Source organism: Apodemus sylvaticus, chromosome 4 (assembly GCF_947179515.1).
Source record: "Apodemus sylvaticus chromosome 4, mApoSyl1.1, whole genome shotgun sequence".
NCBI classification, from domain to species: domain Eukaryota; kingdom Metazoa; phylum Chordata; class Mammalia; order Rodentia; family Muridae; genus Apodemus; species Apodemus sylvaticus.
The window spans coordinates 54,604,735-54,630,453 of NC_067475.1; the positions used below are offsets into that span (position 1 = coordinate 54,604,735).

The following is a 25,719-nucleotide window of genomic DNA, read 5'->3' on the forward strand; positions in this document are numbered from 1 at the left end:
CACTGTTTCCCCTCTGCCCTAAACCTCTTTCCTGCCTTACTTCCTTTAAAACTGACATTCTTCAATTCTCATCCATTGACCTCAGGAGTTCTGCCCTGAGGTTTTAACAGTGCTTATAAATTTCAACAGCTATCTTGCTGTCCCTTGGACTTTTTTGTTTGTTTTGTTTTGATTTGATTTTTGAGACAGGGACTCAGATATCCCAGTCTGGCCTAAAACGTGCTGTGTAGCTGAGAACTCTTGATTCTCCTCCATCCACTTTCCAAGGGCTGGAATTTTAGTTGTGTGCCACCACACTCAGCGAATCATTGAGATCTTGAAGGTCCTCCGAGAGAAACCTAGGGTTTTGTCCCCTAATAATTGTGTGGTTTACTAGGAAGTGTATAGTTGCATAATTAAGTCATCAAGGGTGTGCCCATGAAGGGACCATCAGAATTTCCATCTATTCCGGTCTTTCTCTTTGCTTCTCATCTGCCCTGTGGTAAATGGTTTTGCTCCACATGCCCTGTCTACCATCATGTTCTTTCTACAGGCTCAGAGACAATGAGACAAAGAGACCATGGACTCATGAAAGCACTAGCCAAAATAAATCTTTTCTCTTTTTAAAGTTTATTATCTCAGACATTTTTTTCATGGTAACCACACCTCTTCCTCCCTGTTCCTGCCATAAATAAATCTTTGGAGACAATGCCTAGCCCAGGCTATCCAAACCACAACATCCTCCTGTATCTGCTTTCTAAGTGCTGAGATCCAGGTCTGAACCATAGCATCTGGCTGCCTTTGGCTTTTCGTTTTTGTTTGTTTGGCATGGGATCTTGGTAGAACTCATACGCAGACCAGTCTGGAGGTGACTCTCTACCTCCTAAGTGCTAGGATTACACACACTACCAAACCCCAAATAATTCTTGTGGTGCAAGCACTCTGCCACTGAATTACACCTCACCCTGCTGCTATAACTGTTGACTTCCATATCAATGGAACAATCTTTCCAATACAGAGACCATCCTATTTTTTGACCCCTTGATCTTCAATTCCATCTTCCCCTCCTCCTAAGCGCAGTTGTTCTACTTCTCCATCACAGAACTGTTCATCATCAACAGCTGAAATGGTCCCATCACCCCCATTTGGACAACCAGCCACATGGTTGGACAAACTTCTTTTTGAACATTTCATAGAAATACATAGTATGTGTTGATCCTCTTCCCCCACCCCCACCCCTGCATTCCTGGGCCCACCCTTGTCTGCCCCTCCCATCTCTGTGACTCTCCTATGTTCCAATACACAGTTTCACTTCTTCTTTCACAACAAACATACAGCAGGCTTGAATTTTCTATATAAAACGTAGGAACCAAATGTGAGGGGGAAATGGGACTTCTGTCTTTCTGAGACTGGCTTAATTTACTTACTATAGCTATATCCAGTTGATTCATTGCCTGCAAAACCTGTAACTGCATTTTTCTTTATGGATAAAAAAGAATACCATGGTCTGTATGCTTTCTTCATCCATTCCTCGGGTTTTTGGACAACCAGGCTGGTTCCACAACTTAGCTTTTATGAAACAAGTATAATAAACGGTGGTGTGCAGTTTTCTCCAATGTTTTGACTCGGAGTCCTTTGGCTGACGGCCAACTTCTGTATTTCCTACTTTTCCTTCTAATATCCCAGTTATTATCTCAGACATTTTTTCATGGTAACTACTTCCTCCCTGTTCCTGTTATTAAAAAAAAAATCTTTTTTGGAGATTAAAAAAAGATTTAAAAAAGATTAAAAACTTCTTGGAGTTTTAATTATGTAGAACAGTCAATGAAAGTTGATGCTCAAAGAAGAACTATTGAAGCAATGATCATGAAGAACATATGCCCACAAGATAGATTTTTACTAATGAACACCCTTAACAGTTATACAACAGCAACTAATGAGCTCACACTACACAGTATGAGAATGACCATCAAGCCCCACCTTCTTTCTTTTTTAGTTTATGACAGACATAGAGAAATCACGCAATTGGTGGATTGTCTATTGCCCACAGCAGCTTTTACCCCCATTGTATCCCCACCACAACCTTCATTGCAGTGAATTAGTGCAAGCCTCACTTCTTCTTTACCCACTGTAGTCTCCGCTGCCCAACGTCATAAATCACTTCCTTGTAAACATCTTCAAGGCCTTGCTTATGTCTTTTCCAGCATGTCTCTTCCTACTTGTCAAGTGATACCCAGATGCAAATTAAATACAGCTCTCATATACTCTGAACCTGTATGCAAATGGCTGAAGAGGCAAGAAAAGACAACAATGCTGACTAGTATCTCTATGATTAAGTATACAATCAGTAGTAACCAGGGCTGGAGAGACAGCTCAGCAGGTAAGAGCACTGGCTGTCCTTAATCAAAGGACCAGGGTTCAGTTCCCAGCACCCAGATGGCAGCTGACAACTGTCTATAATTCCAATTCCAGGGGATCTGACACCCTCACACAGACATGCACGCAGGCAGAAAACCAATGTACATAAAATCTAAATAAGTAATTTTTAAAATATCAGAAGTAACCTGCCAAAGATGCAGAAAAGGTACATTTGAACAGAAAGTACGGAAGAGTAGGGTTTCCTTGTTCAGGACATGGCATGTACCCTGGGGCAGTAAGCATGGTGTGGTGCTATACCCCAAACTGGTAAAGCAGTGGGCCCTGGGACCTAGGATGGATGCAGAACTGACCTTTTTCATTGCTCACCTCTGGACTTGGGAGCTTCTAGGTTGTGTCTCTTGTAATACTCTCAGCCCTAGTGGGTGACATGATGTGTTATCCAGAAATCCTAACCAGACCCATCCTGGATTCAGGCAAGGGACACTGCTAATCCTTCATTAGCTACTGGAGGTGTTTGGAGGTGGAGGTATGTGGCCTTGAATAAGGGATCTCCATCAGTTAATAGCAAGTCAGAGAAAGACAGTCAAAAATGACAGCCACTGATAGTCCCTGTCACTGGGCAATGAGCATCCACACTATCCTTACCAAGCACTTATCCCCACAGAGTTCTTCCTGAATTTGTATAAACTAGCCCTGTACCTTTCAACTAGCCCTGTACCTTTCACTACTGTCCCCTTACTCTTGTGCATTTTTTTTTTCTTATAATGTTTAACAACACTGGGCGATTTTGAGTTTATGCTCATTCACTTACGTTTGTAGCCTGGTATCTAGAACAGTTCTTGGTGTTCTAGCAGTTACTCCACATATATTTATTGAACACATAGCCAGAAGTACCTAGATTCATAGCAGTCATCTCAGGAAAGGTTTAGGAGCAGAAGCGCTTCTCCCTGCCCTTCCTGTTTGTAAGCAAACCCAGTCTAACTTCAGCATTCCAAGCTTCTGCTTGGTGGTGGTGTATACAGTAAAGAATACAGTTTATTCAGGATATGGGGAGGGGAGTTGAGAGAAAGGCAGAGAGAGAGGGAGAGAAGAGGAGGAGAGTAGAAGCCAGCCAGGAGCTTATGGAGAGAAGGGAGCAGGAGCAGGAGAGAGAGGAGGGGCAAGCAGCCCCTTTTTATAGTGAGTCAGCACGCCTGGCTGTTGCCAGGTAACTGTGGGGCGGAGCCTAGACTAAATGCGAAGTCCTTTCAGATGATGAGCAAACCTTCTATCTCTCAGAATTGCCTCTTTTCCTTTGTCCATCCTTCTTGCTAATTTTCCTGTTTCTAAGCAACCGTTGTTTTGCTTTCTGTTTTCAGAATAGTTTGTGTGTCTTTTTGGGAATTTACCTGAGTGAGTAAAGCCACCCAACTATCTGCTTTTGTCTTCCTCTTTTTCTCTCTCTCCATTTCTTTTTATTGGCTTCTTTCATTTAGTTGTTTATATAGTACTTTTTTGAAAGAAAGTAGCCCGAGCCGAGGATGGTCTTGAAATCTTAATCTTATTGTCTGCACTTCTCTTATTTTATTATTATTATTAATATTATTATTATGTGTGTGTATGTGTAAAAGAAGACATCTAGGTCTCTAGGTTTATACAGCTACTACCTACTGAGCCATCCTGTCAGCCTCCTCTCTGCACCTTCTGAGTGCTAGGATTACAGATGTGCACTACTGCACTTGGTCTTGTTCTTTATTATTTTATGTATACGAGTGTTTGTCTACATGTATGTCTGTGTACCAGATGCATGCCTGCCACCTTTGGAGGCCAGAAGAGAGCATTGGGTCCCCTAGTGTTGGAATCTCAGATGGCTGTGAGCTGCCATGTGAGTGCTAACCATCTCTCTAGCCCTCATTCTTTTCTTATTAAAATATTCTACATGTTCATAATTCATCTTGGTTGATGAATATTTATTTGATTTGCTTATAGTTTAAGGATTATTTTAAAAAAATACTATTGGGTTGGAGAGCGGGTTTAGTGTTTAAGAGCACTGGCTGCCCTCCTAATGGATTTGGGTTCCAATGGGTTCTCAGCATGGCAGCTCACAGTCATCCAACTCAAGTCCCATAGGAAACTTTGTGGGCCTCTGATAGCACTGAGCACACATAGTGCACATAAACACATGCATGCAGCCAACACCCACACGCATAAAATAAAGGTTGACATACATCTTAAAGATAAATAAAATGATACTATTCTGAACATTTATGTTTGTTTTGTATGAATATATATTCTTTCTTTTTTTTCTTGGGCAAGCATCTAGGAGTATAATGCTACAGGTAATTCATGCTGTCCTCAAATTCATAATTTTTGTGCCTCAGCTCCCTTTTAAAAAAAAAAGATTTATTTACTTTATGTATGTGAATACACTGTAGTTGTCTGTCAACACACCAGAAGAAGGCATCAGATCCCATTACAGATGGTTGTGAGCCATGATGTGGTTGCTGGGAATTGAACTCAGGACCTCTGGTAGAGCAGCCAGCGTCTTAACCACTGAGCCATCTCACCAGCCCCTGCCTCAACTTTCTAAGTAATGGAATTACAGGCAAGAACCACCACATTCAACCAATATAGTTCAAGTTTTTACAAAACAGCCAAATTGTTTTCCAAGGCCCAACCATTTCATATGCCTGCCAATATGGGTGTTGTAATAACTTTTCCTCAGGAGATGAACAAATATAACAAACAAATTCACCCCAGATGGAGTAAACAATCCACCCAAGTCTAGCTTGATGAAGCAATGGCTTTAACTGGAGTTCCTTACAAAAGCCTCGGTGAAAGGCTACTTAAAGGAACACAGGCAAGTTATGGCAGCTACACGATGAGGAGTCTCCACCAAGCAACTGTGAAGTCCTTATGTGTCCTCAGAGAGGGGCAGCGTTTTCTGCACCACGTTATGAGCCTTGTGAACTCCCCATCAAGGGAACTTTAGTGGGCTCGGTCTTCTGAGGATGTCCTTGTAAGTATTCACACCTGCTCCAATGTCAATAAGGCAGTAGCCATGTCGTGCCTAGAGGACAGAGTTCCACGGCAATGACATTGCTGGTTGTTCTGCGCTTGTACCCACACGTGGCATAGTCTTATCAATTTTGCTTTGTGTATACTTGTTGTCACTGGAGCTCAAACCCAGGGCACACACTCTTATTGGGCAACTTCCACAGCTCAATCTCTCTAATTTCAGACACATAAGAAGTATGCAGAGCTATTCCATTATCCTGACATGTGTTCTCTTGACCATTGGGGCTGGAGAGATGGCTCAGCCATTAAGAGTACTGACTACTCTTCTGAAGGTCCTGAGTTCAAATCTCATCAACTACATGGTGGCTCACAACCATCCATAACAAGATCTGATGCCCTCTTCTGGAGTGTCTAAAGACAGCTACAGTGTACTTACACATAATAAGTAAATAAATCGTTAAAAAACAAAAGAAAAAATACAATTCTCAGTATATTTTAGCTGGGCTGGGGTTCAAACCCAAGCTAGATAAATGCTCCACCACTGAGCTATACACTGGCCCTTCTGTTTTCAGGGTTTCATTATATAGCCCAAGTTGACCTGCAATTCATTATGTAGTGTAGGCTGGTCTTGAATGTGCCATCTTCCTGTCTGTACCTCCCTAATACTAGGATGACAGGTACGTTCAGTTCTTGGTTTTTTGTTTTGTTTCGTTTTGTTTTTGAGACAGTGTTGCTGTATGGCTCAAGCCTGTTTTGATTTCATGATCCTCCTGTCTCAGCCTCCAGAATACTAGGATTGCAGGTGGAGGGGTTGGGGGTGTTCCTCCGGAGATCTCAGTAATACAACAGCTCTCTATGTCACGGCTCTTTTAGACATCCAGTGAAGCAGCTCTCTCAGAGGGTATGCAATGAAACAGCTTGTGCACATACACTTCATTAGAGTGAACCAGGGGTCCATATGGACCTTGGAGAGTGAGAAGGAGATTTTGGAATGAATGAACATCATAGACTAGAGTTTTAAAGTTCTGAAATGCTTCCTTTGCATGGAGAGGCAATCCAGGAATCCCAGGTAGTTGTTGGGTGGATTCTTGTGGTTAGGGGAGGGGAGAAGGGGAGAAGAGGAGAAGAAGAAGTTAAACTTGTAATCTCTTCAAGGCTGTGTGACATTCTTCAGGTAGAAGATTGGGGTTTCTGGTTCCCCAGACAAGGTCAGAGAAGGAGAAGCCGTTCTGGTAAAGGGTGTCCTCCATTTTGTGCCAAGCTCAAGAGAGCTGTCCGGATAATGGTAGACTTTGACCTTAATTAGCAAGGCCCAACAGCAAGTCTGTGGGGTGTTTTATTAACTAATTATTGGTGTGGGATACCTGGATGTCATAAGAAAGCAGGTTGAGCCAGCCATGAGTAGCAAGCCAGTCCTCATGGTTCCCGTGGTTCCTGCCTTGGTTCCTGCCTCCAGGTTCCTGTCTTGAGCTTCTGCCTCAACTTCCTATGCTGAAATACTGTAATGCAGAAGTGTAAGCCTTATCTCCCTGAGTTACTTTTGATCATGGTGTTTATGACAGCAATAAAAAGCAAACTGGACACCATGCTTGCTGTGGCATAGGTATAGAGATCAGAGAACAATTTTGTGGTGTTGGTTTTCTCCTTTTACCTATAATGGGTTCTAGGAATCAAACTCAGGCTGCCAGGCTTAGTGGCAAGACCCTTTAACTGCTGAGCCATCTCACCAGCCCTCAGATGTTTTCTTATTGGGTTTTGAGACTAATTCACACACCTGTGTACACACACACACACAGACACACACACACACACAAGCTTTTTTTAAATACATGATCTACAATGTTTCCCCAAGTATAACTTGTCTTTTTATTCACTAAATAGCACAAAAGTTCTTAATTGTTATAAAGACCAATTTGCTGATTTTATTTTCCAAATGAATCATGTGTTCAATGTTGTTGTATCTAGAAAAATCATTGCCTAGCTCAGGAGGTAAAGGTCCTTCCCTTCAAGCTTGATGACCTGAATTTGCTCCCCAAAGCTCAATAAAGGTGAAGAGAGAGAGCTGACTGGAAAACACTATAGTGCATGCATGCCCACCAGAACACACACACACCTTTTAAAAAAGAAAATCTTCTGCCTAATCTGAAATCATAAATATTTTCCTCTGCACATTTCCTCATTTCTGATTTTTTTTTTTAGGTTTTGATTCTATTATTAGTCGATTAATAATTTGAAGGAAACTTCATCAGTCCTACTATGTCTCCCAGGTTGGTCTTAAACTCATGGTCTCAACAGATCCTTCTGCCTTCTGAGTAGCTAAGATTAAAAAGTGGGCCCCTATGTCTAGCTCAAGTTCACCTATTTATGCATTTTTAAGTCTTTGAGTTTTTTATTTTTATTTTATATTATGTGCATGGGTGTTTTGCCTGCATTTGTATCTGTATAAAATGTGTGTGCCTGGTGCCTACAGAGGCCAGAAGAGGGCAAAAAATACACCAAAATAGAGTTATGGATGGTTTTGAGCTGCTCTGTAGTTTTGGGAATTGAACCTGGGTCTTTTGCAAGAGCAGCCAGCACTCTTAACTGCTGAACCATATCTCCATCCCCAAATCTTTTGTCTTTATTCAGTCATTTGTTTTAAGACAGTATCTCATGTAGTCCAGGCTGGCCTCAAATTCACCAGTCATTGAGGATGTCATAATGTTCTTCCGAAACAAATAGAGCTAAAGTGACCCCTTCTGAAACCATAAGCCAAAATCAACCTCTCTCTCTTAAATTGTTTCTGTCAGGTCTTTTGGCCACAGTGGCAAAAGGCCAGCTAAGACATACAAAGTCTAACTAATATGCAAGCATCAGCTAAAGATGCAAAACAAAAATTAAGACTTGCAGGAATCACTCTACCATATCAATAATTTTCTCTACAGCTTTGTAAATTTTGGTTTTGGTTTTGTTTGCTGGGAGCCGGGCAGGGGGCTTGAACTAAGAGATCTGCCTACCTGTGCCTCCCAAGTGCTAGGATTAAAGGGCTGCACCACTGTGCCTGGAGTAAAAGTTATTAAAAGGGAGAGCATTGTACATAGTTCCTTGAAACCAAGGTTACAGGAGCTTCTTTGGCCCGCTTGGCATGGCTTTCCCAGGCTCTTTTTTGTTTTTTTTTTCTTTTCAGTCTTTGCAGTACCTGTCCCTGCCAGTCCCCAGTGCCTCTAGTTACAGGTAAGCACTGGCGCTCTCCGAAGGAGAGGCAACTTCCAGAGTTGGTTTCCAGCCTTGTGGCCCTTCACTCTACAGCTTTCAGTGCTGAGCTTCTGGGAGCCAACCAGGACTCAGTTCACCGCTGTGTGTGTGCTGGGTGAGGGCTGCAGCTCACACGATGGCTGGAAGACCGGAGAAGTGTTTGTCTTTGATCAGATTCAGTCTCCTCTGTCTGAAAATGGTGAGTCTACCTTTTCAACTACCCACAACTATTTGGGGGAGAGGGGAACAGACCCATACATTATCTTGTTCTCTTTATGAAGGGCTGAGGAACAGGGAGATATAAGTAGAAATTCCCTTAAATCATACTAAGATGGTACATTTGTGTGTTTGAAATGTAAGTGATATACTAGAAAACGAAACAAGATTATCATTGTGATTGTGTTTAAAGACCAAAGATTCCTGGGGGGGGGGGGGGGGGGAATCTGTCAACAGCCTCTGACTTAGTTCAATGCGTAGATTCAAGGTGTATTGGGGCGGAGGGGAGAGGAGACGGGCTGAGAGGGAATGAAACAGTAAGGTGATCTGGCCCCAGCCTCTAGGTCCTTTCAAGCACTGCTTTATGGTAGATTTGAGAGCTGGGAAATGAGTCGAACAGAAAAGCATGGACGTGAATGGGGAAATTGCTCATACAGTACACAGAAATGCTATTCTTACTGTGTTCTGGTTGATGTGTTTGCTTCATTTTCCCAAATACTGTTTTTCCTTATTCTTATCTTTCTACATTTCCTTTACAGGTTACTTCATCCAAAACAGGTAACAATTGATGAAATGCATTTTTTTCTTCTTCTATTTGAGTCCCTTCTTATACCGTTGATTTATGGGCTGTCTTGTATATCACCATCTTAGAGGGCAGGCATGAACATTCTCTGAGTGTGCATGATGGAAGCTAACAACACTGTAAACAGTGCTTGGGAAAGCATACTTGGTAAAACAAACCAGCTGGGTCATATTTAAAATACAAGTCCTTTGGAGGTATTGTGAGCACCATAATACAGTGTCACAGTTTCATCCAGATTGTTGTGGACAAACTAACACAATGACCATCATTCCAGCCAAACAAATAAAATCTCACTGCAAGAATCTTGCTTATATAACTTTCCAACTCATCTTTTGGGACATTAGAAGAAAAAAAAAAAAACCTAGAAATGCCAAATTTAAATACACCTTCAAGAAAGTCCTCTATCAAGAACAGAACCTTTGTTCTGGGTGTGGGGGTACATACCTGTAATCCCAGCACTTGGAGGCAAGAGGGTCAGATGTTCAAGATGGATACATAGAAGTTTAGGGGCAAACCTAGGCTGCAGGAGAATCTCCCCGCCCCCCAAATCAAGAAACTAAAAGCAAACCAGAAAAAGGGAGGAAGAGATAGAGAGATTAGCACATGTAACCTTATTTACTGAGATCTACACAGTAATATAATGATTCAGAATTCAAAAGATATTTCCTTATTTTAAAAAGATTTCAAACACCTTTTTTTTCTTGAATAAATGGACCGGAGGCCACAATAATTTTTCAAGAAACTTTTCCTGCCTCATACATCCAGAAATCTAAGTCCACAGGATAGGAATTTATATTGAATAGGTTTTAGATTATCTGCAAAATCAATGGTTTCAAAGATAAACTCTTATATATTCAAACCCAGACCAGCTGAGACCTTAAGATGGACTCCTGACTCCTTTTAGTCCCCACATGATCCGCACTTGGAAAGGAGGCAGGAGGCCAGATTTCAGCACCAGTGATGCTGTTGGTGATGCTGTTAGTGAAGTTGCCTTGGTTTTTCAATGCGTGGGCCGTGTGCGATCTGTACGTGTAGAAGGCTTCATCTTCAGTGTGCATTTGACTCTCTTTTGGCTTTGGCATCACTGTTGATCTGTGTCTGGGCACTGAGGACTCTGAGCTGACATGGGATCTCTGAGCTGTTCAAAAGATTCAAAGGGTTTCATTTTGGATGTTATCAGTGTAGAGGGATGCATGGCTGGAGAATAAAGTCTTCCCTCTCCTTAACCCAGGGCGTGCCTGGCACTTGGTACTCATCTTCTCAGCTCCACCCTCCCTCTCCTCCCTCCCTCTCCTCTCTCTCTCTCTCTCTCTCTCTCTCTCTCTCTCTCTCTCTCTCTGTCTCAGAAATTGAGAGAACAGGGAAAGAAGGACTCATAACTTCTATCATAACTTTTATCATTATTAAAATGATGAAAATAACACTGTTAAAGCTAGGTGTGGTAGTGAATACCTTTAGTACCAATTCTCTGGAGGCAGAGGCTGGAAGAAGAGGCCAGAGGATCTCTGACTGGAGGCTGACCTGGGCTACAGGATAGGGATAGCTAGGGCCACACAGAGAAACCCTGCCTTGATAAACAAACAAACAAAAAGCAGTAGAAAACAAACAAAGCAAAATGGCAATCCCACGTTACTATTAAGTGATAAATATAATACAATACAGTACAATACAGTACAGTACAGTACCATACAATACAATACCGTACAATACAATACAATACAATACAATACAATACAATACAATACAATACAATATAATCATCATTTAGCCAGGGGCTGGGTAGCATGGTTGTAAAAGCTTACTTAACATGTGTGAGACCCTTTATTCAATTCTACAGCACCAAGGGTGGAAAGGGGCAAAGCCTGGCTCTATCAACGAGAATCTTCAAGCCTCTTTCTGTAAAGACATAGATGCTGTCTGTTTTCAAAAGAGTGCTAGTGCCGATAGGTTTGCCCGCTTCCTCAGAGTCAGATCCATCCTGCCACCTCTCCCCTCTCAGGTGCCTAAGTCCTGCTTTCATTTTATTTTATTTTATTATTTTATTTTATGGCAAGGCCTTATGTCCCTCAGCTTAGCCTGAAGCTCACGATGTAGTCAAGGATGACCTTAACTGTCTCCTACTTCTGCCTCCTAAGCACCGGGATTGTGGGCGTGCATTAGGTGTCTGCAAGGCGAGCGATGCAGCCGGGGCTTCCTACCTGCTAGGCAAGCACTTTACCAACTGAGCCAAGTCCCTAGCCACTCAAGAGCCACTTTGCTTACCTGTCACAGTACCAGATCTACCTACCAGTCCATCCCTCCCATGGAATACGTGTCCCTAAAGCCTGTGCCACCTGGTCTCATTCTGCCACACCTGGACTGGCCACTCAGACTCATTTGCATACAGCAGCTGATCCCACTTGATCCTTCTGTCACCAGCTCACCAAGCTCTGACAGGCTCAGTTGCTCCCATGGGCTTCCGCCCGTGCCCTTCCCCTGTGAGCGCTGGGCTTCTGCTTCTCGTCTCCTAGAGCAACGGTTTTCAATCTTTCACAAGGGTCACCCAAGACCACCATAAAACGCAGATCTTTACATTATGATTCCTAACAGGAGAAGAATTACAGTTAGGAGGTAGCAATGAGAATCATGTTACGATTGGGGGGTTGCCACAACATGAGGAACTGTAGTAGCAGCTGTCCTGGAGGGGTTGATTTGCTTTTGTGGCTGTCACTAGTCAGTCTTCTGAGAGCCAGTTAGGCACTCTGTCTCTCTCGCCTGTGTTCACCGCAGACTCCTCAGAGTTTCACTTTTACCTTCCCATGGTTTTGCTATATGATCTGATTTTTTCCAAACTCATCCACACTTGGTAGGTGTACCCACACTAGCACTAGCTGGAACACACACACACACACACACACACACACACACACACGAGGGAGGAAGAAAGGGAAGGGGAGCTTTCAAAGTACCTTCTCATATACTTTTACTTAATCTTTGCAATAATCCTACATTATATGTGTTTCACCTTTCATAGTTCCTGAAATGTTCCTGTTGCCGCTCACCCAGCAGTGTCTAGAGGAAGCTTGGGCTGAAATGTCCTGTTCTGCTCTCACCCAAAAGTAAACAGCAGAGCTATGCCTTAAGCCTAGAACTTCTGAATCTAAGTTCTTTGCTATTTTTCTGCCCTAATTTTCACTCTGCCGATACAGGCACGACTCCTTCATAGCTCAGTTGGATGGGGAAAATGCAGTCTTCTCAGCCAGTATGGCCGCCTGTGGGAAGACAGCCTGTGCATGCTGGCCTTTCAGCCCGTTTCCATGAATGCAGTCAGGCCTTCAGGGTCTGCAGCTGGTCATTTTCCCAGGAAGTTTGTCCCTTCCAATGAGCAGGCCTATCTATCACAGGAGATAAGATAAGCCTTGGGACGGAGGAAACAGAAGGCGTTGAGAGACACCAGAAAACGAGAAGAAAGGACACACAGACCACAGGGAAATGACTCGGGGAGGGGAAGGGGAGGGGCAGCTGGCAGTTGAGAGATCTGCTGTGTGAGAGGGAAACCCTACTGGGGCTTTTTGTTCTGAGGGGCCTAAAGGGGCAACTGCTGTTTCTGCAGAATTAACTTCAGGGGCAAAAGGCCACCAGCGCTCCTCCTCCAGAAACACGCACACACACACACACACACACACACACACACGGTTTCTCCAACATATATGATCACCATGATTTTCTTTCTGTGACAAGATACTCCTGGACTACGTTCCAGAAGTATCTGGCCAATGAACAGTAGAGACTTTGTTCTTTTTTTTTTTTTTTTTTTTTTTTTGCAGCTTAGTTATTTCTGAGAGGCTGCCAACATGCATTCTCTTGACTGTTGGGGCACAAAGAGAAGGTTGGCTGCATTGTGTACCAGGGTTTTGGCTGAGGGGCAGCCAGGAAAAGTGAAAGCTGGCAAAGCACTTGGCTGGTATCATGTCTTCTTGTCCTATAGATGACATTTTGCCCTTAAGCTCTTTATTTGGTTGGCTTGGGGAAGTTGGTTGCCTGATTGGTTTGGGTTTCATTGATTGTTTTTGAGACGGGGTTACAAATAGCCTGGTTTTCTCCAACACCCTATATAGATGAGCCTGACCTTCCAGTCCCCCCCACCCCACCCTCTCACCCCCAGGATTGCAGTTGTGCACGCTATGGTGTTCATTTGTTTGTTTGAGATAGGATCTCTGAAGATCTTTTGGGACTCAAATTTGAAATCCTCCTGCCTCAGTCTCCCAAAGGCTAGGTCACAAGCATGTACCACCATGTCCGGCTCGCCCTTCAGCCTACAGTGACAGTGCTCAACATATGTTACAAGGCAAAGAGCCAGTTTCAGAATTCAAACCCAGCATTCATTTACTGATCTCTTCTGCTTGGCTATTACAAGATCCAGGACACGTGTGTGTGTGTGTGTGTGTGTGGTTGTGTGTGTGTGTGTGTCCACAGATTTTCTGAAGTTCTGAAGTAGTAAATCTGATTCTCACCCTGTATGCTCTACCTTAGAAGCAGAGGACTCTCTGGTGTACTCATGACATAAACATTCCCATTTCCATGGCAAACTGCACACAGCCACAAAAGGGCTTCAGTATCTAAACCTCACACTGAGGCATATATTTTGATAGACAAAGGAAGAATAAAGTTAACTTTTTGTGTGTGTGTGTGAGACAGGGTTTCTCTGTATAGCCCTGGCTGTCTGGAACTCACTCTGTAGATCAGGCTGGCCTCGAACTCAGAAATTCGCCTGCCTCTGCCTCCTAGAGTGCCACCACCACCCGGCAGTTAATTTTCTTGTACATAGAAGAACCTAAGCATTGTTCTGCTCTGATAGCAAGCACTAAGAGGCAACTATAACAAAGTGCAGTTCTCCATCCACCTCTGTCAGGTTAGAGCCCACTTGGGAAATGTGCAGCCATGAGAAAGTACCCACAGGCACAGCGAGAGGTAGGCATGGAAGGCCCAGCTGGAAACAAGGCAGCCGCAAAAAGCAGCCTTGGAACTCACAGAATCCTCTGGAATAAAACGCCTCCATTATCCCTTCCCTTTCCTGGGAGCTCTTTCCCACAGTCTTTTCCGGCCCTTTATTATTTAAAAGCATAGAAAGCACCCAGGACCCACAGGCAGCCGGAAGTAATGACTGATTTTGGAAAACAGTGATTCTCCTATCTTCCCCTGCTCTTTCTTACTCTGTTTCTACTCCTGTTTTTTGTTTGTTTGGCTCTTTTGGTTTGATTTGGTTTTTGGTTTTTTGACACAGGGTTTATTTGTGGAGTCCTGGCTGTCCTGGAACTCTCTTTGTAGATCAGGCTGGCCTCAAATTCAGGTATCCACCTGTCTCTGCCTCCTAAGAGTTGGGATTAAATGTGTGCACCACCATTGCCACCCAGTCTTTTTTTTTAAAGTTTTATGTATTTATGTATTTATTTATTTAGCATGTACATGTATTGCAAATGTGTATATACGTGTGTGAGTGTGTGTGTGTGTGTGTGTATGTGTGTGTGTGTGTGTGTGTGGTATGTACCTGCATGCTACAATACCCAAGTAGAGGTGTGTGGTGGGCACCCATGTGCTACAATGCCCATGTTAAGTTGCCCAGAATGGCCTTGAATTTCAGGTCCTCCGGTCTCTACTTCTTAGGTAGCTGGACCTCGGGTGTGCACCACACCATCACACCCAGCTTCTTTTTTTGTTTGTTTGTTTGGTTTTTGGTTTTTTGGATTTGGATTTTTCAAGACGGGGGGGGGGGGGGGGGGGGGTTCCCTGTGTAGGCCTGGCTGTCCAGGAGCTCACTCTGTAGACCAGGCTGGCCTCGAACTCAGAAATCTGCCTGCCTCTGCCTCCCAAGTGCTGGGATCAAAGGCGTGCGCCACCACCACCTGGCTTTTTTTTTTTTCCCAGCTTCTTTTTTAATTCTGGAAAATGAATCAAAAGTTTATGTTCATGGGGAGACACCAGGATTACGTAGTTTAGAGAGGAAGTGACAAAAGATGTCATCCTTGTAGGATACTCTGGCTAACGAACAGCTTCAAACTATCTTTCAGCTCCTGAAATACCAACTATTGATCAGGCGTATTCGAAAATCAGCAATAGTATCACTGTAGAGTGGACTACCGTGCCAGGCGCCACAAGTTACTTGCTCACAGCTGAAGATGGGAACACAATCATTGAGACCACAGTGGCCAATTCCCCAGGCACTGTGACCGGCCTGAAGGCTGCAACCTTGTACCAAATCACCATCAGATCCATCAGTGCCTCTGGACGAAGCCAGGCATCATCTCCAAAGCAAGCAAAGACAGGTCGGTAGCTGGATGCTCAGTCGTCTGAGTGGTGGCCTGCAACTTAGGTCAGTTTTTCAGCACTGCAAATGTATGGTGTGGTTTGTACACAAGCCAGCATTTTCTACGCAAGGCCTAGAGGCAAAAGCCACCAAATGTTCTTTTTGGCAACTCAGCAATTTGTAGAGAAAGTGACATTTAAATGCCTAGTAATTTGCTTTGGGATTTAAAACCCATTTCTGGGCAGCTTTAAAAGCAGGATGCCTTTAAATCTCCCAGAAAAAAGCAATTTCCGTTTTTATCCATGCCAGACAGAGAACATATAGAACAGACTTTGCAGTACCTTAATCCCATGGCAGATACGTTAACAAATAAAAGTTCTGGGGTTTGCCCATCAGCATTAAATTCACTTCACAAAGTCACCCCTGGGCATATTTCTGAAAATCCGTGTGCAGGGATTGGTGTAGCTTGGGTGAAGTGCTGGTCTAACTTGGATAGAGCTCTGAGTTCACTCTCAGAGTTGAAAAACAAAAGTTAGCTGCACAGTGAAGGAGGATAAATAACCATTTTTCCTTACTCACTCACAGGGACATTTTACCTAACTGCTTACCAGCTGTAAGCTGACAGCATTGTACACTGGTGTCTCCCTCCTCATGTTTTTTGAGACAGGGTAGCCCAACCAGACCTTAAATTCAAAGCAATTCTCCTGCCTCAGCTTCTTGAATGCTGGGATTGTGAGTGTGTACCACCATTCCTGGCTTATGTTTCCACATTTCTTCATCAATTATTATTAATATATACTTAGTTTTTCTAAAAGATCATACTGTAGCACAAAGCCAGGGCCTCTACTGCTGAGCTATATCCTCAGCTCCAATTAGATATTCCTAAATTGAACTCTGCCATTGTAAATGAATAATGTGGCCTGGCGGTGGTGGTGGCACACACCTTTAATCCCAGCACTTGGGAGGCAGAGGCAGGTGGATTTCTGAGTTCGAGGCCAGCCTGGTCTACAGAGTGAGTTCTAGGACAGCCAAGGCTATACAGAGAAACCCTGTCTTGAAAAACCAAAGAGAGAGAGAGAGAGAGAGAGAGAGAGAGAGAGAGAGAGAGAGAGAGAGAGAGAGAGAGAGAGAGTAATATGGATAATCAACCTGCATATTTATTTATTTCTCAGCAACTTAAAGTATTCTCCATAGACTTTTGTAACATACATTCACTGTCTTGTTTGGTTTTTACTTATAGTGCTGGCTGCACCAATTCTGGAAGTTAGCTCTCCAAGCCCAGACTCCATCCTTGTGAGCTGGGACAACGTCTACATGGCGATCGGATTCTCCGTGTCTGTTATGCAAGCCAATGGCTTGGGTAGAATTTGGAAGGAGAACACTACAAACACCTCCCTGACCTTCAGCAGTCTGGATGCCGGGACTCTCTACACTATAAAGGCCTATGCGTGGAATGCCAATGGAATCCCCGGGGATGACTCCACCCGCAATCAGAGAACCAGTAAGGGCTTCTTAGCTCGGCCTTGACCAATCTCATTTTTGATTGATGACGGGGCTGTGCTCCGCAGCCGAGGAGAGCGATGCCGAGTGATGCGCACAGAGCAGCCGGCAACGGCTGTTCGAATTTATTATGAAGTTATTTATAGAGCCCTGAGTATTCCTCGGCAGCAGTTCAAACACTCTCTGAGCGGTGCGGAGCACAGCGCTTCCCCCACTCAGAGCCAAGTCCGCTGCAGCAAGCACATTCCAGATCACAGAGGGAAAGGGACCAATCCTTCCTCGTCCCTTCCGGCTCTTGCTAGGTCCACTAAAACGCTCTCCCCACCTCCTCCGGGTTCAAGTCAACAATCTAAACCAAAAAAAAAAAACAAAAACAAAAACAAAAACAAAAACAAAACAAAACCAAAAAAAAAAAGAGGAAAACAGGAATTTATTTATTCAACAGACATTTAGTGCGCGTGTGCCAACTGAAGCCAGCATTTTCTAGGGATACAGCCGTAGAAAGAGTTCCTGATGCTGGTATGCGCGACGTGAGAGAGTCTGTGTTTTAGAGACATTTCTCGGACACTTGAGCTTGAGCCCGAAGCCGGAAGCTGCCATGGGGCTGCCTACCATCCCTTCTCCACGCGTGGACAGCTCAGTGAGAGTGCGATGTGTGCGCCCACTACTCCACCCTAGGAAAATGAGACCCTCGTAGTCTGGAGTGGGGAGGCGGGGGTGGGGTGGGGAGGAGGCAGTCTAAACCCTCAACTGCTAGCGTGAGTCTGAAGAATCAGGGAGCAAAAGTGTGTGGGTGTCGGTGGCAGGTGTGTGTGTGTGTGTGTGTGTGTGTGTATGTGTGTGTGTGTGTGTAATTAATGCTAAGCTTTCGCCAACTTAACCGCATTAGCTATTTTATCTCATAGGGAATAGGGTAGGACCCAAGAAATGTAGGAAGAAACTGGAAATAGTTTCTTCTACTTTCTCTAAATTGGAATGGAAGTCTTATTGTGTATGAGGCCGGCAGAAATGCGAGAGAAAAGAGGGTTTGCCTTGTCTAACACTCACATAGGGAAAAGGATGGCGAGCTCGGATGTACACTCAGGTGAGTCATGATTGGCTTGGTGAGTCAGGGTATCTGTGCCCCGCCTTCCCGGGCCCTTGGGTGGCTTGCCTGCCGAGCCCAGCCCGTCCCCTCCCCTCTCCCCCCCCCCACCTCCCTCCCCTCTTCCCCCCCCACCTCCCTCCCCTCTTCCCTTCTCCCCTTTCCCCCTTTTCCCCCCTCTCCCTTTCTCTTCCCTACCTTACCCTCGTACAAACATTTAGCAGCTAGGAGTAAAAAATGAAACAAGGCAATTCCTAGACCCAAAGAATGGACCCTGTCCAAAGCCGCGTAACTCAGCCATGACAGATGTAACAAAGAGCTTTGCTAGACCGGTTGTGGGCGGAGTGTGCCTAGGAAAGGGCGTCTACATCCGAGCAAGGGACAAGAGAACCACCAGGTTCCTTTTTGAATAATAGTTTCATTAGTTTTGGGGAATCTTATACACTTGGATATTCACCCCCAATGCTCCCCATAACTCCTCCCACACCCACCTCCACACCCCCGACTTCATGCTCTCTCTCTTTTAAAAAGTACATAGTTTTTTTTTTTCCCTTCATGTATGATTGTACACTATGTGTATGCTCTTTGCCCAAGGAGGCCAGACGAGAGTATCAGATCCTCTGGAACGGAAATTATAGCCGCCTGCGAGCCACCATGCAGAGGCCGGGGAATCAGCACCGCCTTCCCCATCTTCTGAAGAGCAGTCAGGGAGCCTTTAGCCACCCCTCCCCCAAACATAACCATCAAGGCCAGTTTACATACGCAGATGCGCTTGGGTGCAGGGCTGTTGGCACTTGGCTGACCCACTGGGCCCCACCCTTATATCAATGCCTCTCCCTCCTCCAGGAGCCATCAGCTGTCAACAGCTGCTCGGTGGCGAGGGCTGTTGAAGGCCTTTGCCCCTCCATGCTAGGATGCTACCTAGCTCAGTCCTCATCCGCCATCTTGACATAACCAGAAGACTGGGTCTCATCTCCCTGCCTGTGTCTTCGCTCTCTTCTCTCTTTTCTGAGATGATCCCGAGACTGAGGGCAAAGGTGAAACAGATGTTCCCACCTGCTTCATTGTTTCCCTTTCACGTGTTTCTCCATGGTTTTTTGTTTGTTTGTTGTCTGTTTGGTTTGTTTTTATTTGAAACAGAGTTCCCGGCTTCCCTGGAAATCTGTCTGTAGGTTAGGCTGGCTTTGACTCTGATCTTCCCGTGCCTCCATCTGCCAGACACCTCCAGACCTCGCTCCGTTTCTTCATGTTTTATACAGTTGGATTTAGTCTTTGTATCAGTTTTCTTGGGCTGCTGTAAGAAAATACCACAGACGGGATAGCTTAAGGAATGGAAATTTGTTGTTCCACAGTTGTAGAATCTAAGCCTAAAATGATGGCCCTGGCAGAGTTGCTTGAAAGATATGTTCAGAGGTGTCCACCTGGCCTATGTGTGGCCATCTTCATGTTTACCTGGCGATTCCCCTATATGCATGTCTGAATTTCTTCTCTTTATTAGGACATCTATTGCTGGGCGGGGTAGTGCACGCCTTTAATCCCAGCACTTGGGAGGCAGAGGCAGGTGGATTTCTGAGTTCGAAGCCAGCCTCGTCTATAGTTTGGTCCATATATATATATATATATATATATATATATATATATATAGACCTCTATCATGTTGGATTATATCCCATCCTAAATGACCTTATTTTAAATAACTTCTATGACCCCTGACCCTATTCCAAATAAGGTCACTTTCTGAAAGTGCTAGGTACACAGTCCAGCTCTGACAGACTCCTGATAGTCTAACTCTTCCCCCTAAGTCTCCTATGCTTTGATTGGAAAGTCGATTGTCTTTTTTTTGTTGTTTGTTTTGTTTTGATTTTTCAAGACGGTTTCTCTGTGTAACCCTGTCTTAGAACTAGCTATGTAGACCAGGCTGGCCTTGAACTCAGGGATTTTCCTGCCTCTGCCTCCTGAGTGCTGAGATTAAAGGTATATACCACTACTGCCTAGCTCCCTTAATTGTCTTAAGACACTGCAGGCAACCTCTACCAGCCTTGGTCCAGCTGGCACTATCTCAAGGCAGGTCCTTTGGGGACAAGCAGACCATGTGGTGAGGGAAAGGACCTGTCAAGACGGCCTGTAAGGGAAACACAACAGGTGCCTTTCTCAAACAAAATGAGTCAGGTGTCCATGAAACGTCTCCTCAGACAGAGCCTTCTCTGTGCTTAAGATCTGTGTGGAGGATGTTCTCTATGGAAGCTGTCCTCACCGTTTTCTAGGCCCACTAAAATGTCATTGCAGATCCTTGAGGAGAAATGAGACCAACTTCTGCTCATAAGCCATGTACTCCAGTTTGTTATTGTTTGTTTGTTGGTTGGTTGGTTGGTTGGTTGGAGACAGGGTTTTTCCGTGTAGCCTTAGTTGTCCTGGAACTTGCTCTGTAGACAAGGGTGGCCTCGAACTCAGAGATCCTCTGCATCTGCCTCCTTAGTCCCGGGATTAGAGGCATAAGCATCCTCTAGTTTTTTTAAAAAGCAATTTTCTCTGCCTTCTACACCAGTGTAGAAAACCCTGAGTGTTTTCATGCTATGACACACATGCAAAGGTCAGGGAACAATTTGCCAATCCCAGGCATCTCCCACCATGTGGGTTCTGAACTCAGGTCATTGGTCTTGCCATTACCCAGTGAGCTTTCCACTGGTTCAGTTTTCCGGTTTATAAATGGTCTAACCATGACGACATCAAGGCATGTTTAAAGGAATGAGGGGAAAGTCCTTGGAGACACAAGAAGATTACTTTCAGGCGTGGGCTTAGACCTGAGTCTTCCTGAGCCTTTTCCTTATAATGGGACATTTGCTTATCTAGAAACTAGATGACTATTGTGAACTAAAACCCGTACAAAGTAAAAGTCACGAGAGGTCAAAAATAGCAGTGCAGGGGTGTTGGGGAGGCGGGGTTGACCCTTTTGCTCCCCTGCCTTGGCAAACACTTTACTACCCAGCTGCATTCCCAGTCCAAGAAACGATACATTTAAGCTCATGGATCAATAGTAGAAGAAAAAAAAACATTTGACCTACTATGTGACAACACATCATATGTCCTTTCAATTTGGCCTTTCACATGAATATGCTCATTTTATTCTTGTTTGTTTGGTTGCTTGATCTTTTTGACATAGGGACTCAGCAGGTAGTACAAGTTGGCTGTGAACTCCCAATGTCCCTTCTACGGTAACATCCCAAGTGCTGGAATTACTCCCCCAACCCAATGTTAATCTTCACCACTTCTTAGGTAGTGTATTCACACACTCAAAGTATGCTTGTAAGTGTCAGTTATGCGTTAAACACTGCTCATATATCCATTTTTACAAAATGACAAAAAAAAGAGTAAATGATACGACAGAGGTTGCATAGCTACGGATGAATTTGTAGAGTAATCCCCAGACACACTAAATCCTATTTTATCCTTTGAACAACTTAATCTTATCCAGCGTCTATGGTCTCTTATCTCCCGGTTGCCTCAGCATTACTAAGCCAACTCTTACATGGGTTCTTGTTTCTCAAAAACACAGGTCCTCGTGCCCCCACCAACATTCAAGTCTTCTTTGACAGCGGGGCCCTAAAGGCATCTGTTTCATGGACCCCGACAGAAGGAGCATTCAACTACACCGTGGTGGCATCGGGCGATTCTTCCCAGCGCAGCTGCAGCACGGCTCTCAGCTCCTGTAGCATCAGTTCCTTGCAGTGCGGAACAGAGTACCTGATTTCTGTCTCAGCAAGTAACGATGCTGGGTCCAGCAAGTCCTCCTCGGCACCGACCCTGAAGACTGGTACGTGAGAAAAAGGAAAGTCCTGCAGGGCTGACGACCAGATGGTGCCATGGGGGAACAGAAATCCCCACCAAGGTCTTAGAACGGGCTGGGCCTCTCAGCTGGGCACAGCCTGCTCTAAGCTGGTCACACATTTATAATACTAACATTTAGGAGGCTAAAGCAGGAGGATTGCTATGAGGCTGAGGCCAGCCTGGGCTACATACCGAGCACTAAGTCAGCCAAGGATATATAGCAAGAACTTGTCTCAAAAACAGAAAAGAAGCCAGCATGCCTTTAATCCCAGCACTTGGGAGGCAGAGGCAGGCAGATTTCTGAGTTCAAGGCCAGCCTGGTCTACAAAGTGAGTTCCAGGACAGCCAGGGCTACATAGAGAAACCCCCATCTTGAAAAAAAAAAAAAAAAAAAACAAAAAACCAAACAAAACAACAACAAAAAAGGCAAAGGTGCTTGCTACAAAAGCCTAAGTTTGATCCAGGAATCTACACAAAGGTAGGAGGCAGGAGACCAGCTCTGCAGAGTTGTATCTGGCCTCTACTTGCATGATATTGTACCCTTCCCTGCCACATTACACACACACACACACACACACACACACACACACACACAAAACAAAAACTTTTTAAAAATCAAGCTAATCCTGGTCTAAATGAAAGTACGGAGCTGGGGACTTTGAGGACCGAGCAGTTGGGATGGAGAAGCACGCATGCGTTATGCACTGCACGCAGCACGTCTTTGACATTCACAAGCTTGGCCTCTATGCCTGGTCTCTCATTGGATCCTTTTCCTCTTCCTCTGCTATTTAGTTTTACTTTCGGAGACAAGGTCTCACATCGTTGCCCAGGCTGGTTCTGAATCCCAGGGCTCAAAAGACCCTACATCAGCTGGCCTGGAGGTGTTCATCACCATCACCGGCTTGCTTTTTTAATTGTTAAAGTTTTGAAAACTCTAAGATCCAGTTTTCTATTTCCAGCTTTGTGCAGTACAAGTAGCTAACTGCTTCTGCATGTGTGTATATGTGTGTGTGTGTCTGTGTGTGTATGTGCATGTATGTTTTATCTGCTGTATGTTTGTGTCTGTGTGTGTGTGTGTGTTATCTGTTGTATGTTTGTGTCTGTGGGTGTGCATGTGTGTGTGTTTTATTTGTTGTATGCTTGTGTCTGTGTATGTCTGTGTGTGTATGTGTGTGTGCATGTCTGTATATGTGTGTGTTCATGTGTGTGTTTTATGTGTTGTACGCTTGTGTCTGTGTATGTCTGTGTGTGTAGGTGTGTGTGCATGTCTGTATATGTGTGTGTTCATGTGTGTGTTTTATGTGTTGTATGTTTGTGTCTGTGTGTGTCTGTGTGTGTATGTGTCTTAGTCAGGGTTTCTATTCCTGGACAAAACATCATGATCAAGAAGCAAGTTGGGGAGGAAAGGGTTTATTCAGCTTACACTTTCACATTGCTGTTCATCACCAAAGGAAGTCAGGACTGGAACTCAAGCAGGTCAGGAAGCAAGAGCTGATGCAGAGGCCATGGAGGGATGTTTCTTACTGGCTTGCTTCCCCTGCCTTGCTCAGTTTGCTCTCTTATAGAACCCAAGACTATCAGCCCAGAAATGGCACCACCCACAAAGGGCCCTCCCCACTCGATCACTAATTAAGAAAATCCCTTTCAGCTGGATCTCATGGAGGCATTTCCTCAACTGAAGCTCCTTTCTCTGTGATAACTCCAGCTTGTGTTAAGTTGACACACAAAATCAACCAGTACAGTGTGTATGTGTGTATCTCTGTCTGTGTGTATGTCTATGTGTGCATGGGTTTTATGTGTTGTATGTGTGTGTGGTACATACATGTAGGTATGAAGATACCTGCAGCCATGTGTGCACCCATGGAGGCCAAGAAATCAGGTATTCACCCCGTCACTCTCTGCCTTTTGCCTTGACAAAGACTCAGCCACCTCTCACTGAACCAGAAGCACACCTCTTGAGTCAGTGAGCCTGGAAGATCTGCCTGTCTCCATCCTCCCAAGGTGGGATCACACAACTACACAGCAGGACTCAGCTTTTCATGTGGTCCTAGGGCTTTGAACTTGGGTCCTCATGGCTAAAGAGAATGCTCTGACTCATTAAGTCATCCTTTCTGTCCCTAACTGGCTCTTCCTGACATGTTTCAGGACAAAGGCCTGGTAGGAGCTCTTTTTAAAACTAAAAGATGAGAGATTTCTAGATCTAAATGTGTCTAAGTATTTTCCCAATATTTTTCTTGTTGGAGATGTAAAGACACATTCATGGAGGCTTGCAGCTGCATTTAGAAGCGTTTATGTTTCTGGGGAATTGGAACTAACATTTAATGGTATCTATTATATCTCAGGTGCCGTAACTACATTACTTAACTCTTAGGATAATTTTGAGAGCTGTCTCTCTCTTGTTTTTTGCTTGTTTGTTTCTTTTTTTTGTTTGTTTGTTTGTTCGCTTGCTTGCTTGTTTAAGACAGGCTCTAATGAAACTCGGGCTGGCTACAACCTTACATTGGTAGCTGAGTCTGGCCCTGCTCTCCTGATCCTCCAGTTTCTGTCTCCCTCATGCTGCAGGCATGCATCACCGCGTCCAACTTATCTCTTCCTTTTAGATTCAAAAACTGACTAAGGCTCAGGGAGGCAGAGGCTGTCTGCTCCGGTGCACACTGACAGTAAGAGGCACAGCTGAGATCTCAGCTCAAGCTTGCCTGACTGCAATCCTCTGGGTTGAAGACATTGTAGCAATGTCCACTCTACTCAACCGTCAGAGTTATGTAACTGTAAGGTAAAAAGAATTCTGAACAGAGGATTCGAGCTCAACAAGCTGCCGTCCTCTCCTCCACAAGGGAAAAAGGTGCAGTCAAATTCTCAGAACACGCCTTCTTAGAGTTCCGTTAAATTAAGGTCACCAACACAAGCTTCGTGAATAGACGTCTCTTTTGGCAATTACAAGTTTGTCTGGCAGGTATAATAAAGCCATTCTGAAGATGGAGTGACTAGGGATGAAGGAAAATATAAGAAACACTTCAAAGACACAATCATTCTGAGTCAGTTATTTAATGCAGGAGAAAACATCCTGCATTTTTAAAATTTGGATGCACATCAAAAACATCTAGGGAATGTTCATAGAACCCAAACACCCAGATGCTACCATGAGAATTAGATTGGGATTTCTGGGAGTAGAGTCCAGATAGAATAGTCTTCAACAGCTGCCCAGTCAATGCTTACCATGTAGTCAGTGTTAGGGCTACTGAAAGAGTCCCTCAAACTTTCAATTCCTGTCCTTCTCGATCCATGAGGTACCACTGGGGTGTGTATGACACAGTCAGTACTGATCATAAGGAAACCTTGGTTTCTCCATAAAAGAACTATGTTTCCTGAAAGCTCATGGATTGGGTAGATGACCTTCATTTGAAATTATCCTTTCAGGAGAGTTCAGTCATGCTAATCTTCCATAAAAGAAATATTCATTGACACAGAAAACCATGCATGTTAGCCAAGGAGACCCATGTCTACGGAAGAGATAGTTCAGCATCTATTGTATGAATTAAAAATTGAGAGCATCTGAGCATATCTCCTTGGTTTGCACTGAGTTGTGCTTAATGTCTGATTTGTTGCTTGTCTGAGCATCTAGCTTTTTAACTGTGTGTT

General features: G+C 44.3%; 1 protein-coding gene and 1 long non-coding RNA gene across 2 annotated transcripts in view; one reads left to right on the forward strand and one right to left on the reverse strand.

Moving 5' to 3' along the window:
• The first annotated feature begins 8,725 nt into the window (after window positions 1-8,725).
• Window positions 8,726-25,719, forward strand: part of Fndc7 (fibronectin type III domain containing 7) — a 34,312-nt gene continuing 17,318 nt past the window's right edge. Inside the window, exons 1-5 of the mRNA XM_052178522.1 lie at window positions 8,726-8,788; window positions 9,345-9,363; window positions 15,436-15,690; window positions 16,912-17,172; window positions 21,809-22,066. Of these exons, the coding sequence (XP_052034482.1) occupies window positions 8,726-8,788; window positions 9,345-9,363; window positions 15,436-15,690; window positions 16,912-17,172; window positions 21,809-22,066 (856 nt within the window). The remainder of the gene's footprint in view (window positions 8,789-9,344; window positions 9,364-15,435; window positions 15,691-16,911; window positions 17,173-21,808; window positions 22,067-25,719) is intronic.
• On the reverse strand, window positions 17,585-18,554 carry LOC127682123 (uncharacterized). The gene is made up of 2 exons (XR_007977354.1): window positions 18,459-18,554; window positions 17,585-17,845 (listed from the first exon to the last, which is right to left on the reverse strand). It is a non-coding gene; the product is annotated as an uncharacterized LOC127682123 (long non-coding RNA).